At 42.9% G+C, this 18,552-nt stretch overlaps 1 protein-coding gene across 1 annotated transcript in view; it reads right to left on the bottom strand.

Moving 5' to 3' along the window:
• The window catches only part of itgbl1 (integrin, beta-like 1), a 161,513-nt gene that overhangs the window by 131,125 nt on the left and 11,836 nt on the right, over window positions 1-18,552 (bottom strand). The window contains exons 3-5 of the mRNA XM_014163793.3: window positions 6,171-6,317; window positions 5,381-5,503; window positions 2,553-2,693 (exon numbers count right to left, since the gene is read on the bottom strand). Of these exons, the coding sequence (XP_014019268.1) occupies window positions 2,553-2,693; window positions 5,381-5,503; window positions 6,171-6,317 (411 nt within the window). The remainder of the gene's footprint in view (window positions 1-2,552; window positions 2,694-5,380; window positions 5,504-6,170; window positions 6,318-18,552) is intronic.

Raw genomic sequence — 18,552 nt, 5'->3', positions numbered from 1 at the left:
AGGGCAGACACATGGCAGACTTGGCCTCTGGCCCTGGATCTCCTACCCCTTCTGGGAACCCTGGAGCTCAGGCATCCCTGGCTATAGAGCCATGCTGTTTCATGCCACTAACAATGTCACTGTTCTAAAAACTTGAATGCAAACCATGAGTCCTGACTTTAACACCTGGACCTGTATATCTCAGAGATATACACTGAGTGTACCAAACATTAATAAGAACACCTGCTCTTTCCATGACATAGACTGACCAGGTGAATCCAGGTGAAAGCTATGATCCCTTATTGATGTCACTTGTTAAATATACTTAAATCAGTGTAGATGAAGTGGAGGAGACAGGTTAAGGAAGGATGTTTAAGCCTTGAGACAACTGAGACATGGATTGTGTGTCATTCAGAGTGTGAATGGGCAAGACACAAAATGTAAGTGCCTTAGAACGGGGTATGGTGGTAGGTGCCAGGCGCATCGGTTTGTGTCAAGAACTGCAACGCTGCTGTTTTTTCACACTCAACAGTTTCCTGTGTGTATCAAGAATAGTCCACCACCCAAAAGACATCCAGCCAACTTTACACTGTGGGAAGCATTGGAGTGAACATGGACCAGCATCCCTGTGGAATGCTTTCGACACCTTGTAGTCCCTACCCAGAAGAATTGAGGCTGTTCATTAAAGATATATATTATTATTGGCTTATACAGTACAGATTTTAAGTGTTTGCCTCTTTTTACATTGTTTTCAAAGAATACCAGCTTTATCTTCCTCCCACCAAGAGAAGATATGTAGCATTCCAATAACCCCTTTTCTTTAAGAACCATGGTACATGCACATGTTGTCATTGATCTGAATTTCAATAAAATCATCAGGATCAAATCATTTTGGATGTGCATTTGTATTTGCACTCTTATGAATGTTCACATTTAACCCAGCAATATTTCTGATGTTGAGAATTTCCAAAGCCTGCCAATTTGGGGCAAATTATTAGAACCAATGAACAAACAAGGTGATTCAGATGAAAAGATGGGGATGGGGATAAATTGAATTGATGGGGAGACATCCACAGTGAGTTGTCAATCAAATCACTGAGTGAGCACGGGAGATGAGAGAATACAAGAGGGGATGATCATTTTTCACTGCTATAAATACCACTTATTCTTTGGAATAAGGATGCAGCGTTCAAGCGAGCACCCGCTTTGAGCACTTATTTACCTTGATCCCTTTCTGATGATGATTGTGTGTCATCTTGAAAAGGCCCCACTATAGCAATGCAAATGTTCCTAGTACTAATAGCTTGTTTCTATGTCAGTTTAGAATGACGTTTTATACTGAAGTAAGTAAACTAAATGGTAGGTGGAGAGTGACATACACACACTGGGTGTGTCTATTTACTTTCACAGAGTGACTACTGCAGTCTGGGACACCTGCAGCTCTTCTCCCTCCAGTTGAACACAATCTCACTGATTAGTCAGGCACCACAGGCACTGTGTAAACCAAACACAACACCTGATTTTGGACTGAGGGAAACTGTAGGTTTCTAGTAGGGTAACCCAAGTGTAGGTTTTATTTCTGCATTGCTCTATCTGTTGCACCTACCGCAATGTACACTTTCTCTTTGAGTTTCAATGTATTGGTCTCTCTCTCTCTCTCTCTCTGTGTGTGTGTGTGTGTGTGTGTGTGTGTGTGTGTGTGTGTGTGTGTGTGTGTGTGTGTGTGTGTGTGTGTGTGTGTGGGGGGGGGGGGGGGGGGGGGGGTAAGTAGAGTGGTAAAGGTGCAGTTGTATTCACACCGTGTTAGCTGTCCACTTGACCACAAATGAGAAATTCAGCTCTGTGGTCGAGTTCAGTCCATGTACCACTTACCCTTAATTTTTGCTGAAAAGCTCACGGGGACAATTTCTGCAGTGGGCTTTTTCTCCTGCCTGTCCAAGCTCTGATGAGACTTTCAGTGGAATATACAAAATGAGGGAATTTTTATCTTTCTCTCTCTCCTTCTCTACCCCTCTCCTGCTCTCTCTCTCTCTCTCTTTCTCTCTCTCGCTCCTTCTATCCCCCCACAACTCTTTTATCTCTCTCTCTCTCTCACTCTGTCTCTCTCTCTACACAAGCAGTAATAGTTTTGGAACTGTGCCAGAGGTAGCCCTCAGTCTCATCTGCACCTGTCAGTTAGCTAAATTAGACTGAAAAGAGGTCCTCTCATCTGTGTCTGTTTAGTCATACATACTTTCCCTGCCTGTCCCCTGTTGCGTCTTTGCAACAACAATCAACCTCAGTATCAATGGAGCAACTAAGATGATGAGGCATAGCAACTGGGTATGGATATCACCAACCACAGTATGATTGAATTATCTCAATATCTAGATGAAAGACATTGAGAGATGTTATCTTCCGTTTTTCATTCTCTCTGTTACATGTTGCATCTGTGCTCACTTTCTAGCTCTCTTTCTCTCGCCATGTCCTCTGCTCTTTTTCAATCCTCCCTCTCACTATCTGTCTTCCTCTTCTGTCTCTCTGTCTCTCTCTCTCTCGCTCTCTCACTCTCTCAGAGACTCAGTGGGACCGACCTCTGTTGCTGCAGATCTTGCCATCCGGAGACGTACATCTCCGCTTGCTCTCCCACGGGCTGATGTCACACTGTAATTCACATTTGTCTCCATGCCAACCGGCCGCGCAGTAACAGTTGCCACAGTAACACTGGCCGTGGCCTGGAAGCAGAACAGAATGCAACAGTCACACAGAGACGAACAAACGCCTTCATCTTTACATAGCATACAACAAGAAATCTGTTATCATTGTTGAATCGTTGGGTGTCACTTTGGGTAAACATTTTCTGCCTTTTTGAATATAATTATTTATTCATTATTTAATTTGATAATGTATATATGTATATATATATATATATATATATATATGTATATATACATGCCTTATAAATGGTTTATTACTGGACTATTATAACTATTGTTAACGAATCAACATTTCTGTCAATGTAGGTTTATCCCAGAGGATAATTACACAAGGTACTTTTACAGCCACATAAATTAAGGAAAGTAGTTCCCTTTTACAGTGCCTTAAGAAAGCATTCATATTCATAAATTCAAAATGGATTAAATGTTTTTTTCTTCCTCACCCATCTACACAAAGCGAAAATGTGTTTTGATATGTTTGCAAATTTATTGAAAATGAAATACAGATATACTGTATAGCTTTTACATAAGTATTCACACCCCTGAGTCTACTTTGTAAAATCACCTTTGGCAGCGATTACAGCTGTGAGTCTTTCTGGGTAAGTCTCTAAGAGTTTTCCACACCTGGATTGTACAACATTTGTGAGTTATTGTTTTAAAAATGATTCACGCTCTGTCAGCGCACTGGGATTTTAACAGTCCCGGTATTAGCGGACCGATATAGCCCTCTGTAGTGCAGGCAAAAAAAACATTCTCAGCACCTCGCCCCCAAACATCTTCCCACGGCTATGTACCCATAACATGATGCAGCCACCACTATTCTTCAAAATATGGAGAGTGGTACTCAGTAATTTGCCACAAACATTGCAAACAGGATGCATCTTTTCACTCTGTCAGTTTGGTTAGTATTGTGGAGTAACCACAATGTTGTTGATCCATCCTCAGTGTTCTCCTATCTCAGCCATTAAACTCTGTAAGTATTTTAAAGTCACCATTGGCCTCATGGTGAAATTCCTGAGCGGTATCCTTCCTCCTTCCAACTGAGTTAGAAAGGACACCTGTATCTTTATAGTGACTGGGTGTATTGACACACCATCCAAAGTGTAATTAATAACTTCACCATGCTCAAAGGGATATTCAGTGTCTGCTTTTTTTAATCCATTTACCAACAGGTGATCTTCTTTGCGAGGCAATGGAAAGCCTCCCTGGTCTTTGGGGTTGAATCTGTGTTTTAAATTCACTGCTCGGCTGAGGGATCTTACAGATACAGAGGGGTACAGAGATGAGGTAGTCATTCAAAAATCACTATTACTGCACACAGTGAGTCCATGCAACTTACTATGTGACTTGTTAGGTACATTTTTATTCCTGGACTTATTTAGGCTTTCCATAACAAAGGGGTTAAATACTTATTGACGCAAGACATTTCAGCTTTTCATTTTTAATTAACTTTAGAAAAATTTTGAGAAACTGAATTCCGTTTTGACATTATGGGGTATTGTGTGTAGGCCAGTAACAAAAATGTCAATTGAATCCATTTTAAATTCAGACTAAAACAACAAAATGTGAAAAAAGTCAAGGGGTGAAGTACTTTCTGAAGGCACTGTATATTCTGGTAATTAGGTTCACCTTTAATTACAGTTATTACAGAGACAGGTTGTGTCCCAAATGGCACCATATCACCTATATATACATAAATAAATAATGAATAGGGTTCCATTTGGGACGCAGGAACTGTCAATCTCTGTGCTTTGAATCTCCTGAAAAAATGTAATGACTTTGTCTCTCACAATGGACTGATGAGGAGAGAACATAATGTGTTTTATTTCAAATTAAATTAGAGAATGGTTAATTAAAGTTGACAACCAGGGGATCCCAAACCTTCAGGAACCGTTAGGATAAGTATAATAACCCCACTAAGTGATTCAGAAAACATTAGGTCAATCTTTAATTAACTTCCTATTAACCTTTTCACAAATTAAACTGTGGAATGTTTTTCCCACTCACAGAAGCTTTATAGATTGCACTGTCAGAAGTGCATTTGATTGTGCAAAGCCTGTGGTCTTGTGATAAGTTACCCGGCTGCTTGAACATACTGTACCTATGCCTCCCCACCGGAGACTGTGGTTCTATCCCCGTGTCTATCCCCGTGTCTCCCACTCTATTTCTAACCTGTCTGAAAGGAATATGGCATTCCACTATCTTTGGAAAAAAGATGTGCGTTTGATTTGCACAGGCACAGCATGTCCCAGATAGAGGGAGTTTGACACTTGCTACTGGTTGCGTACATTGGATTACTTTTCAGCCAGGTTTGCTGTCAGAACTAAACGGGTGATGCCACAGGACTGCCAGTTCCTTAATCTAGTGTCAACTCCCTCTATATAGGGGAGATGCTGCTTCTTCTGAACATTTAATGTTAAGCCACTAGCTGCAATTGACTGAATCCCAGCTAGAGTAACACGACCAGGGTGGGAGTAAGAGAGCATACCACAGCCAATATTGGAGACAGTTTCCATCAAATACAACATTCCCAAATCCTGCATTAGGTCTATAACAGTACAGCTATTTGTTTAAATGACATTCAAAACCAGGTCAGAGAAAACAATTTGTGCCGTCGTCTCAGTGGAAAGCATGGTCTGTTTGATGTGGAGGACATATTCTAGTGGCTACCTACACATACACCACACACAGGCTCAGGGGCGTACCTCCACACACCTCTCCGGTGTCCTCGTCCAGACATTCGCTGTCGTCACACTCACAGAAACGTCCTGTTACCAGACTCTTGCCATCGGGGTTGTGACACATGCAGCTGCCGCAGTGACAGGAGCCTGTCAGAGACACAAACATCTGTGTGTGTGTCTGTGGTGTGAGTGTGTGTGTGTGTCTCATCTGTCTGTCTGTCTTGATGTGATGCACATTAAGGGGTGAGGACACAGCTGGTTTGCAGATGTGCTTTGGGAGGGGTTGTGTGTCATCACGTGTGTGTTGGGGGCTCAGGCTGGGAAGCCTGTGCAGTGTTTGTGTGTGCATCTGCTTTAGGTCCCTAAGGCAGGGTGACAGCATGCTGTGAACGGATTTGCATTCACACATGCTGATTGGTCTTGCAATCAGGCCACACACGTTCTCACAAAAACACAGACACACAGACACACACACGGTCACAGGCAAGATCGTTAGGGTTATCCACATGTGGGTATGGTGAGTCTGAAGTAATAAGCTTGTGTCTTCAAATGTGCAAGCTCGCCCATAGGGCTCTGCTCAAAAGTAGTGCACTATATAGCGAATAGGGTGCAATTAGGGACGAAGCCACAGCTACTTTTCCTGTGTCTGTGTCATTATAGTTGTGTACCTGTGCTCACATAAGAGAGAGAGAATAATAGAGACAACACAGGGATAATCAAGCATGTGTCATACCTTTGCTAGCAAGAAAGAGCGAGGTGAGATACCTGTGTCAATATGAAAGAGGTTGAGGTGCGACGGCATAGTACAGTATACCTGCGTTGGAGCACACTACTCCCTGTGGGTTTCTGCACAGCTCCTTGCTCTTCTTGTTGGTCAGGTTACAGTCTTCCTGGTACTGGCAGGCCTCCCCGAACCAGTCCTCATCACACTCACACTTCCCACAGTGACACACACCATGGCCTACAGGGGAGGGAGATGGCAGAGTCAGATCAAACGTTGTGAGAGGTGTAGACCTAAGTCATAGAATTTAGAGACAATGGAATATTTTGATCAGCTGATGTTAAAAGCACAGTACATAGTGTACACATTGAAGTTCTCACACGCAGACACACATTGTATTGATAATACACAGGCACACAAGTGCACAGACACTCACCTGCACACACACATAATCATACATTTCACATGAATGTGCACACACGTGGTTGCTCTCACGCACGCAGGCACATGCACACAACCTTGCATTAGCCAGTTAAATGAAAAGGAGACACTTGGCATCCCCTCAGTTCTGCTAAGATGCTGAAGCTCTTCAGTCTAACCAGATGATGCAATAGTCCTCCAATCCAATCCTTACATTTTTATTTAACCTTTATTTAACTAGGCAAGTCAGTTAAGAACAAATTCTTATTTACAATGACGGCCTAGGAAGAGTGGGTTAACTGCCTTGTTCAGGGGCAGAACGACAGATCTTTACCTTGCAAAAATCCCCAGCTCGGGGACTCGATCTAGCAACCTTTCAGTTACTGGCCCAATGCTCTAACCACTAGGCTACCTGCCACCCCTTACATTACACAAGTAAGCCATGATGACTAGGATTTATACTATAGGGTATTCCTTCCTATTGTAATATTATTCAAATGTCACATCTTAAAACAAAGTGTTGGGAGAGAAGAGGGTTTAGGTAGAATGACACATTTTAAAGAGGCTCCCAGGTCTAGGCTGTCTTGCTCTAAAGGCAGACCTACATTAGATTGCGTAACTGTTGTAATAAGGCCAGCAGGATAATAGGTTTAACTGCCTCTGACACCATTACAGACATGATTGATAGACAAAAATAAGGATTTTAATTCTTCCTAATCAAAAAGGGTTCTGCTGCCTTAAGGTCGTCTCTCTCACATATACTTTGTCCCTCTCATTGATCTCCCTTTCTCTCTCTCTCTCTCACTCTCTCTCTCAATGATCTCTCTTTTACTCCATTTCTCTCTCACACTCTTTCCCTCTCTCTTCCCCATTCTCTCTCTCTCCCTGTTTCAGCAGATGAAACATGACAACTTTGAAAAGGGAAGAAAATACCCAGATAGCACATAACATTCTGAGAACAAAATGCTTCTTAGAGTTTGGCGAGCTTGGTGAGATTGGTTGTCCTTTGGTTATTTTGTATACAACCTTGCCACAACTTTCTGGGAATGGTGCAGGATAGTTGGCTTTGGAACATTCTATGCACATTTAAGGAACTTGACCAATTTTTTATTTTTTTTCTTGGTATTTCATTACTTGAAGTTAACAGAATGTTTTCTAAAAGTTCAAACATGGTTACATTTAATGTCCATTTTGGTGGTGTTGCAGTAGTAACATTCTCCAACTGGTTTGACATTGGGAATGTTCTGAAATAGTTCAGAGAATGTTAAGAAAACTTTCCATAAAAACTTTAGTAACATTCAGCGAACGTTCTAAGAATGTTATTTAAAAACATATACATTCTGTTCTCAGCATCAACAAAACTCTCTATTATCCTCTATCTCAGAGCTCTCCAACCCTGTTCTTGGAGAGCTACCCTCTTGTAAGTTTTTGCTCCAACTCCAGTTGTAACTAACCTGATTCAGCTTATCAACCAGCTAATAGTTAGAATCAGGTGGTCTAAATTAGGGTTGGAGTGAAAACCTACAGGACAGTAGCTCTCCAGCAACAGAGTTGGAGATCCCTGCTCTATTTTGTTAATTAAGTGTATCAGGTGTATTGGCCACACCTGATCTTAATGAGTGCTTGTTTCCTTTGAAACGGGGTCTATTTGAATAGACTAAAACAAACAGCTTTGTATGAGTAAAAATAACATGGTCTTATCAAAAGTCTTATTGCAACATGTTCTCGGAACGTTATTTAATTACCTTCAAATAACCTCTAATTTCCGTTCTCAGAACATTAATAAAACCTCCAGGGAACCATAGTAAAAAGGAACTTTTCTTTAACCTAAAAATATACATTCCCAAAACAGGCAAACTTTCCACTTCAGTTCTCAGAAAGTAAAAAAAAAAAAAAAACACTCAGTTTTACCGGTCAGGAAACTTATGGCTTCATTCCCAGAAGCAATGGGAAACCATAACTTCCAAGGAGCTTAATGTGCTAGCTGGGTAAATTATATTAAAACACATTTTCCAATAAATGTGTAAGAAACCATATTTGTTGTGTGGTTTCACAGCCATATTTGCTTGAATCACTTTAATCTTCTGTATAACACATTTCAGTGGTGAAGATCAGCGGTTGTTTACTGAAATCAAGTATATCTGTTTTCCGTCTCTGAAATTGAGGGCCAAAAACACGTTTAGGTATTCTGAGGGTTTGTGAAACTGCTTTGTCTGTGTACCATTACTCATAATTCTAATAGCTGAAGTGTGCAATGTTGAACACGGGGGAATTCACAATGCAAATGAGGTCTGTTGACAAGTTATTATAAATGTTGCTCTAGTCGCGTTTTGCTGGGGCCTTGCATGTCATACTCCATCATTCGTCTGCCTCGTCCATCATGGAAATGTGATGTCCTCTTCAAGGGCTATCCATCAGGCCATAAAAATAGGCCTTGTCCTCATCACGCTCCTCTCATTACTGATCTGTCCCACCAGACTGCAGAGGAGTTTTTTTTATACCCAGGTTATTTCATATCATGTAGCGTTGTTCTATCCAAAACACTTATCATAAATATTCCAGGCAAAAAGTGGAAATGTCCACAATCAAATGTCTCCATTCTATCCCCTTGTTGCTTTTGTTTAAGTACATAACTCAAGTGAAGGTTTCAAGCTCAAGTATTTACTGATTTGGTGCTCATGTATTTTATTCTATCCTTCTTAGAAGAAAGGGAAAAAATGCAGGATTCATCTTTCATGCTAAGTATTTTGCCAATGTAGCAATCAAAAATAAGTAATTTACTCAAACAACTGAAAAACAACCCAAAAGTAGGGAGAAATGTTTGTTATCTAGATGTAAAATAGATCTATATTATTATTATTACTATGAAGTACAACAATGGTGGCTAGCTGTGGACAGAATGTGTCCTATGGGTAGCTTTAGAGCAGCTGTATTCTCAACAACACTAGCTTCTCTGAGTGTTAAAGCTATCATCAAAGCTGTCAGCACATCACAGACCAAACCCAGCCCCAGAATATGGCGTCCATCTGAATAACCTTCAACTGAAAGACACATAGCCAAGCCCAGGCAGGCTGAGGGTTCCACCATCACAGATGTACATGTTACTATAGTACACTGCTCAAAAAAATAAAGGGAACACTAAAATAACACATCCTAGATCTGAATGAAATAATGTTATTAAATACTTTTTTCTTTACATAGTTGAATGTGCTGACAACAAAATCACACAAAAATAATCAATGGAAATCCAATTTATCAACCCATGGAGGTCTGGATTTGGAGTCACACTCAAAATTAAAGTGGAAAACCACATTACAGGCTGATCCAACTTTGATGTAATGTCCTTAAAACAAGCCAAAATGAGGCTCGGTAGTGTGTGTGGCCTCCACGTGCCTGTATGACCTCCCTACAACGCCTGGGCATGTTCCTGAAGAGGTGGCGGATGGTCTCCTGAGGGATCTCCTCCCAGACCTGGACTAAAGCATCCGCCAACTCCTGGACAGTCTGTGGTGCAACGTGGCGTTGGTGGATGGAGCAAGACATGATGTCCCAGATGTGCTCAATTGGATTCAGGTCTGGGGAACGGGTGGGCCAGTCCATAGCATCAATGCCTTCTTCTTGCAGGAACTGCTGACACACTCCAGCCACATGAGGTCTAGCATTGTCTTGCATTAGGAGGAACCCAGGGCCAACCGCACCAGCATATGGTCTCACAAGGGGTGTGAGGATCTCATCTCGGTACCTAATGGCAGTCAGGCTACCTCTGGCGAGCACATGGAGGGCTGTGCAGCCCCCCAAAGAAATGCCACCCCACACCATGACTGACCCACCGCCAAACCGGTCATGCTGGAGGATGTTGCAGGCAGCAGAACGTTCTCCACAGCGTCTCCAGACTCTGTCACGTCTGTTACATGTGCTCAGTGTGAACCTGCTTTCATCTGTGAAGAGCACAGGGCGCCAGTGGCAAATTTGACAATCTTGGTGTTCTCTGGCAAATGCCAAACGTCCTGCACGGTGTTGGGCTGTAAGCACAACCCCCACCTGTGGACGTTGGGCCCTCATACCACCCTCATGGAGTCTGTTTCTGACCGTTTGAGCAGACACATGCACATTTGTGGCCTGCTGGAGGTCATTTTGCAGGGCTCTGGCAGTGCTCCTCCTGCTCCTCCTTGCACAAAGGCGGAGGTAGCGGTCCTGCTGCTGGGTTGTTGCCCTCCTACGGCCTCCTCCACGTCTCCAGATGTACTGGCCTGTCTCCTGGTAGCGCCTCCATGCTCTGGACACTACGCTGACAGACACAGCAAACCTTCTTGCCACAGCTCGCATTGATGTGCCATCCTGGATGAGCTGCACTACCTGAGCCACTTGTAGACTCCGTCTCATGCTACCACTAGAGTGAAAGCACCGCCAGCATTCAAAAGTGACCAAAACATCAGCCAGGAAGCATAGGAACTGAGAAGTGGTCTGTGGTCACCACCTGCAGAACCACTCCTTTATTGGGGGTGTCTTGCTAATTGCCTATAATTTCCACCTGTTGTCTATTCCATTTGCACAACAGCATGTGAAATTTATTGTCAATCAGTGTTGCTTCCTAAGTGGACAGTTTGATTTCACAGAAGTGTGATGGACTTTGAGTTACATTGTGTTGTTTAAGTGTTCCCTTTATTTTTTTGAGCAGTGTATATTGAAGTGTTTGAACAACTTAATGACTACTAACCCGCTCCCACATCTTTTTGTGCTCTTGCCAACTCCATTGCTGTCATTGTCAAGCCAAAAATGTAAATCTTTTTTTCTATGGGGCCCATATGTTGATGGAGGACAGAGGAAACTTGAAGTGTCAAAACTTGAAATTAGTTTAACTTTGATGGATAAACAGATGCATGGTGAGGTCTTTGTGCATTTCATCAGTCTCTGTGTGGCCGGTGCCTAAGAGATAGCAGGGTTTGCTGTCTCCTTGGTAGCAAATTCCCTTAGCCATAGGGTGCCCAGATCCTTCTTTACTGATCGACAGACATATTTAGCCAATGACACGCTCTGACAGATAGACCCAGCCAATGATAATGAGGCAGATAGACAGATTCAGCCAATAAGGCCTTGGGAAAGACTTTATCAAGCCCAGCAGCTGTGGGAGTTAAAGATAGGTGATGCACCGTCACCGTCAGATAAACTGTTGATGGGGAGAGAAGCAATGACTCATTCAGGAGGCTAATTTGAGTGTTTTTATTCCAGTCACGTCTTTCCTGTCCGCTGATAAATGGTGGATATATCATTTAGATAGAGGTGAACAACAAAGTGGGCTTGTTTGAAACACAGTTTAAGATAATAATGAAGCAATCTTGAGTGATATAACCTACCCTGACTGTTCAGCTAAAAATGGACAAAGATGGTGATGTGTCATTCTTGTTATGAGCTACTCATTTGACTTTACCATGACACATACAGCTGTATATGGAGTGGATTTCAACAATATATAAACACAGGGATATGTAACATTTAAATTACTCATTCAATTATCTAAAAAGAGAGAACAGGACTGTCATTAAGAATCTCAAACTAGTTTAAGTTAATACAACCTCCACAAGTAAGCATTTCACTGTTAGTCTACACCTGTTGTTTACGAAGAATGTGACAAATACAATTTGATTTAATTCAAGACTATTATACAACAACGATGAGGACCTCTAGCTGAAAACCTGGTTCTGTAATGAGCAAATTAGGAAAAACGTTTGATTGTCTTCTGTGTTCATTTACTGCTTGGTTCCCGGGTTTTATAGTGTGATGGCATTTTTCCATTCACTTTCTCTATTAAACACAGAAAAATGTTGGTAAATAATTATTCCATCCTTGCTCTCTTTTCTTCTGTGATGCGGAGCGTGAAATGGCTGCACGTCAGGTCACGTCTTAAGCGAGAGAGGAAGGAGTCACGTCTCAAGTAATAATTTATCCTTATAGAGCCGCAGAAGACTGAGAAAGAGACCAGAGCCATAGATAGACCAGGAAATAGAGTGACAAGTAACAGTAAATTAGTCATTTTAATTCTATGAGTCCAAAACACATTGTGATGTTTGTTTCTTCTTCATAGAAGCGATGGGCAATAACTGTCGACAACATTTTCCAGAACTGTACAGTTGCGAATCTGAACTGCTGGAAAGTATATAATGGAAGGATAACAGCCAGGTGCAGTTAAAGAGATTATGCAGAGTAACAAAATATATTCAGCCAGTAATTCTGACAGTAGTGCTAAAAAGCTAAAAGGGTCCCCAAAAATAGTGTACATCACCACAGTACCACAGTATTATTCATGATCATTGCGCTGGCACATGGCTGCAATGTTCCAAGCATGAAACGGTCTAATGTAACTCCCTGAGGAACCTGAACACACATCAGAGAGCAGCTCTCAACCTCTCCTTCATAGCCGCACTGGACCCATTAGGTGAGTCATCATACAAGCACACAGTGCATCACATCTGTATTAGAGCACATCAAAATATACACCAGGAAGGAAAGAAATGGAGAATGAGGGACAGGGTAATAAGGTATAATAATAAGTACAGCACAGTACTGTAATCCTTGCTGCAAATTCAGAGACCAGTAAATCCGTAGTCGACAAAGGGTGTTGTTCAATTGGTGGACTGGACATTTTCAATAACATCAACAATTGCAATGAGGACATCAAATGCCAGAGGAGAGCTTTCCCAGGGGGCAAACTGGTTGGAATGGAAATCTTATGACGTCTCGGTCAGGTTGTATACTGGTTGAAATAATGTATTTTTCCCCGCAACAAATAAGAGAAGACTTTATGTGGTTGTAATCTAACCAGACAACAACCAGAATATTACGTCTTTCCTGTGACGTCTGGGTTGTGGATCATAATGCCTAAATATCTTCTACAATAGTTTGCCTCAAGTTTGGAGGATATAAGATTAATGTTCAAGTGAGCCATGGAAACTCTCTCTTTCCTGCATTCAGGGAATGTAGGGAAACCTTTTTCTTATAGCACACTGACGTGTACTCAACTTGACGAAGATGATGCATCTGCCAGACACCCACAACTGTTGTGTCCAAAGGAGTCAGAACTACTCAGAGGCAGGCAGGGGGGATTTCAGATTCAGCCAAGCCCAGAATTACGTAAACTCCCCTGGGGTGGGATCGCCTTGTGCCGTGGCAGGGCTGACTGGAGGCAGGACTGCCTGGAACAGAACAGTGAAGGAGACTGTGAAACCCCAAAGCCTTCAGTAGGGAGAGAGAGAGAGAGAAAGGGAGAGAGAGAACTGAAAGAACTTTCTGACAGAGCACAGCTAGGGCAGTCAATCAGCAGAAAAGGTATTTTCTCTTGCCCGTTTTCTTACTTTCCTCTTTCAACCAACCACCCTTCAGAGATAGAGGAGAGAGGAGGACACATAGAGATGATAAAATCCACACAAATCATAAAGTTACAGATTCTTCCAGACTGGAGAGACATTTAGCTTTTTGCTGAAGGTCCTTTGGGGTAAGAGAAGGAGAGTTGGCGTGCCGAAAGGGTTGAGAGCATCTGACCCATGCAAAATGAGTTGCTCAAAGGCCCAATGCAGATGTTTTTATCACCAATATCAAATCATTTCTGGGTTACAATTAATGGGTAATTACCTTACTGTGATTGTTTTCATTTAAAATTGTCAAAAAGAACAAAACAATTTTCTTAGCAAGAGCAATTTCTCAAGCAATAATTTTATTAGGACTGGGGAGGGGAAAACTGAAAACTATCTGTGATAGGCAGAGAGGTTTGGAACTCTCTTATTGGTCTATTAACTAATTCACCAGGCAGGCCAAAACTCCATTCCAGCAAAACAGGCTGAAATTTCAGGCGGTCTTTTCAAACAGCTGTCGTGGACGAATCAGAATTAGTTGGGTAACATAGATAATTAAGATGTTTTATTAGTATAATATGCTTATTTGAGGTACTTGTCATTAGAAAGTGTCCATTGGACTCTGGTGTCTTTTCAGTTGCATGTCTACCTTAGCTGGGGCTCAGACACTTGGGGCCCAGAGAGAGGAGAGGTCAGACTTGTCATCATGGGAATGTGTCTTTACCTATGCTTAAACCATGTGAAGGGATGGCGTGATTACTGGGGAACCAATGACTTGTCTCCACAATGTCTGTGAGCAAGTCACACCCTCCTTTTCCTTATTGTGGGGAGGTTTATGGCAGTGTCTGGGACCATGGTCTCTTAGATCTCACACTTATCCTGTGATAATATATGGCCTAGAGGTTCACTCCCTCCAGTGAGCCTGTCCAGGAGTGGGGTCAAGAGGGGGTTTGCTTGAGATGGGAGTATCTAGAGTTGACAATTGATATATGCCATTGGATGAAATGGTGTTTTCGTTCTATACCGTACCTGGGAGGGACAGTTCTAAGGAGACCAGATACTGGGCTATATAATGAACCAGGTTGACATAGCAGTTACTGTCTGATGTGTTTTATGGATATCTGTCATACAAAACGTAACCTTTGTGAACTGTTACTAAGTATCTGTGGTTTGTCAATGTACGTTGAAGGGGCTGTATCGTTGCTATAAAAGATCCCTGAGCCATTCTGTAAGCACCTCATTAAATTATTCATTCGAGAGAGTGCATTGGTGGGGTCAAGAACTTTTGCAAAAGTATCTTAAGTATTAAAGATGTAGTTTAACTCAGACTGGTGTGTTTGTAACTCCTCATTTGGTAATGCGGAAATTAGCCACCACACAGCTCTTACACTAAAAGTCCATTATCATAATCTTATTACATTTCACAGTATTATTCCAACCTCATAGTTTGGAAATATATATACAACACAAGCAATCCCATTTTTGACTGCACTGGGCCTTTAATTAATCTTCAATGAATAAACCAAATAAAAGTGTAATTATAACCCATTTGGCAATAAGAAGGTGAATACCTTTCTTCAGTAAGGAAGACATGGAGTTCACTCACTGCATCCGTTTATGCAGTATTGCAGGACTCCTTGATCTTGATGGGAAGGTTGACCTACCTACAACAATTTGCAACGTTTTTAACATCTTTAAACAACATTCACTCGCTAGCCTCATCTGATGATTACTTCAAGAATGAGCTTTGCACATAATTCACATTCAGATCACCTTGAACAGGCTGCTAGTAACCTGTTGTGCCCCAGGTCTTACTTAGTGTGTCTGACAGTGGAAAAGATTAGGCATCAGAGAAAAGGAGAGAGAGAAAAGGAGAGAGAGAGAGAGAGAGAGAGAGAGAGAGAGAGGAAAAGGAGAGAAAAGGAGAGAGAGAGAAAATGAGAGAAAAAGAGAGAAAAGGAGAGAGAGAGAGAGCGAGAGAGCGAGAGAGAGCGAGCGCGAGAGAGAGCGAGCGAGAGAGTGAGAGAGCGAGAGAGTGAGAGAGCGAGAGAGTGAGAGAGCGAGAGAGAGAAACCAGTTATTTCACATGGCTCATTTAAAAATGGAATAATCCAATAAATGTTTTTTTTAAAACACTGTGAAAGGGATGGAAACATTGCCACGTCAAGTCGCCATAAGTCTGGGAGGACAACGTTCAGAACAAAAACACATTATACCAAAGGAATAAAATGTTTTAATTGTGCACCAATTAAAGGTTACTACACCAACAATGGGGAAAGTTCAATCAAGTTGTGGCTGTTTACATACAATACATAACTAAATATGACTTTATTCCTGGGATCCTCTCCTTTTTTATGCTGTTTTATACTGTTGTTTTTCTTTCGTGATTATATTAAGCCAATAGACAGAAATATACAAGGTTGATCAGGGACAAACCAAGACAAAAACAAAACAGATAACAGGTAAGTCCTGCACAGGACTGCAGTAGCATATTTCCCCCCAGTAATGGGGAATAGGGTGTTTAGGACTCACTCATGATCCTGGGAGTGCTCGGGTAGAGTGCCCACCAGATTTAAATGGGCCCTTTTTGAATACAGAATTATGTCGCCCGGGGATTTCAGGGAAAATTAGGAATCTGCAACCTCTGAGTGAACTCTGTTACCTCTTTGTAATGTTGATATTAAATTACCGTCATACTAATCAAAAGCATGCCATGCCTTACTGTTATCAACAAAAACTATGCACATTGTGTCTTTCTATTTGCACAACAGATGGACAGAAGAGACAAGGACTTAATGTGAATCAAACCTCCAGGCGGATTGAGATCACAAACGAGATACAATAGTATATTGTCTCTCAAACTTTTAAGAAATGTCACATGATCAGACATTTTGCAGTGACAAACAGTTAATTCAACATGCAAAGCATACATGTATCTTGCTACTGAACATCTCTTGCAGATTTAAGCCAATTCATTCTCAGATAACTTCAACAGCGAGTCGCTACAGTCGCTACTTGTTGCTTTGACTAGCGATACATCTAGGCCATGTGTCACTGATGAATAGCATCCAAAGGAAAAGCTCAAGTTCAATGTCAGCCCAGCTAACGTGTTTGGAGGAGGAAAACCCATAGTTTAGCCCTAAGGAGGAAAATCCATAGAATCTTATCTGGGGGCAGTTGGGAGAGGCAGAGATAAGTGAGCCACAGGAAGTGCATGGATGCTGGGCACAGAACAGCGGAGAGAGAACATGGCAAATGCAGTGAGAGAGAGAAATGCTCCATTTGGTCGTCTTCTTACTGTTTTGAATAACATTGACATGTGAGTGTGGTTGTAGGCAGTTACACACATGTGGATGAATATGCAAGTGTGTGTGCGTGTGTGTATGAAAGTCTAACTCCAGACATTGGCCCATTTTGCAATGTGTATGGGTGAGTGAAACCCCATTATCAGGCTGAGGCAGAACCTTCACTCTCCGGACCCGTGAACCATAATGAGCTCCTTACCAGCTCCCAACCTGTCTTCCCAAATAAATCACTCTCCCCCTCACACACAGGCAAGCATGCAGGTGCACACCAGTGGCGGTCGGTGCCATTTAAGATTAGGGAGGACACTTTTTTTTTTAGGAGCATGACCTTATTTTTATTTCCCCATTTCGTTTCGTTTGCTTCTGTTTAAGAAACGTTTTTCAACAGAATCAGCAGAATCACTGATCACCCGCACACAGTTCACTTTCATAGCAGCCACATACAAACAGCCTGATCACTTTGCTCGTTGTTGTCATGATCGTTAACAAGGACGGACCAAGGCGCAGCGTGATTTGAGTTCCACATCTTTATTCAAAGTGAAACTACCAAAAAACAAATAACCAGACACAAAACAATATCCCACAAAGCAGGCGGGAACAGGGGCACCTTAAGTATGATCCCCAATTAGAGACAACGAACATTCAGCTGCCTCTAATTGGGAACCATACTAAGAGCACCAACATAGAAATGAAAAGACTAGAACACCCCCTAGTCACGCCCTGACATACAACACCATAGAGAACCCAGAGGGCTCTCTATGGTCAGGGCGTGACAGTACCCCCCCCCCCCCCCCAAAGGTCCGGACTCCAGCCGCAAAACCTGAAACCAGATGGGGAGGGTTGGGGGGGTGACTAGTGTCGGTGGTGGCTCTGGTGCGGGTCGTAGCCCACCCCCAGACCCCGGATCCCTCCATGGCGCCGGGCTGAACGCCGTGCCTGGACTGGGCATCGACGCAGAGGAAGTCTCTGGCCTTGGAGAGGTACTGGATGCCATGCCTGGACTGGGCACCGGCGCAGAGGAGGACTCCGGCCATGGAGCTGGGTTGGCTGCCGTACCTGGACTGGGCACCAGCGCAGAGGAAGGCTCTGGCCTTGGAGCGGGACTGGACACCGTGCCTGGACTGGGCACCGGCGCAGAGGAAGGCTCTGGCCTTGGAGCGGGACTGGACACCGTGCCTGGACTGGGCACCGGCACAGAGGAAGGCTCTGGCCTTGGAGCGGGACTGGACACCGTGCCTGGACTGGGCATCGGCACAGAGGAAGGCTCTGGCCTTGGAGCGGGACTGGACACCGTGCCTGGACTGGGCATCGGCGCAGAGGAAGGCTCCTGCCCTGGAGCGGAACTGGACACCGTGCCTGGACTAGGCCTCGGCACAGAGGAAGGCTCCAGCCATGGCACCGGCG

The sequence above is a fragment of the Salmo salar genome, chromosome 21 (assembly GCF_965601325.2).
Source record: "Salmo salar chromosome 21, fSalSal1, whole genome shotgun sequence".
NCBI lineage: Eukaryota > Metazoa > Chordata > Actinopteri > Salmoniformes > Salmonidae > Salmo > Salmo salar.
This window is presented reverse-complemented; position numbering and strand designations above follow the sequence as displayed.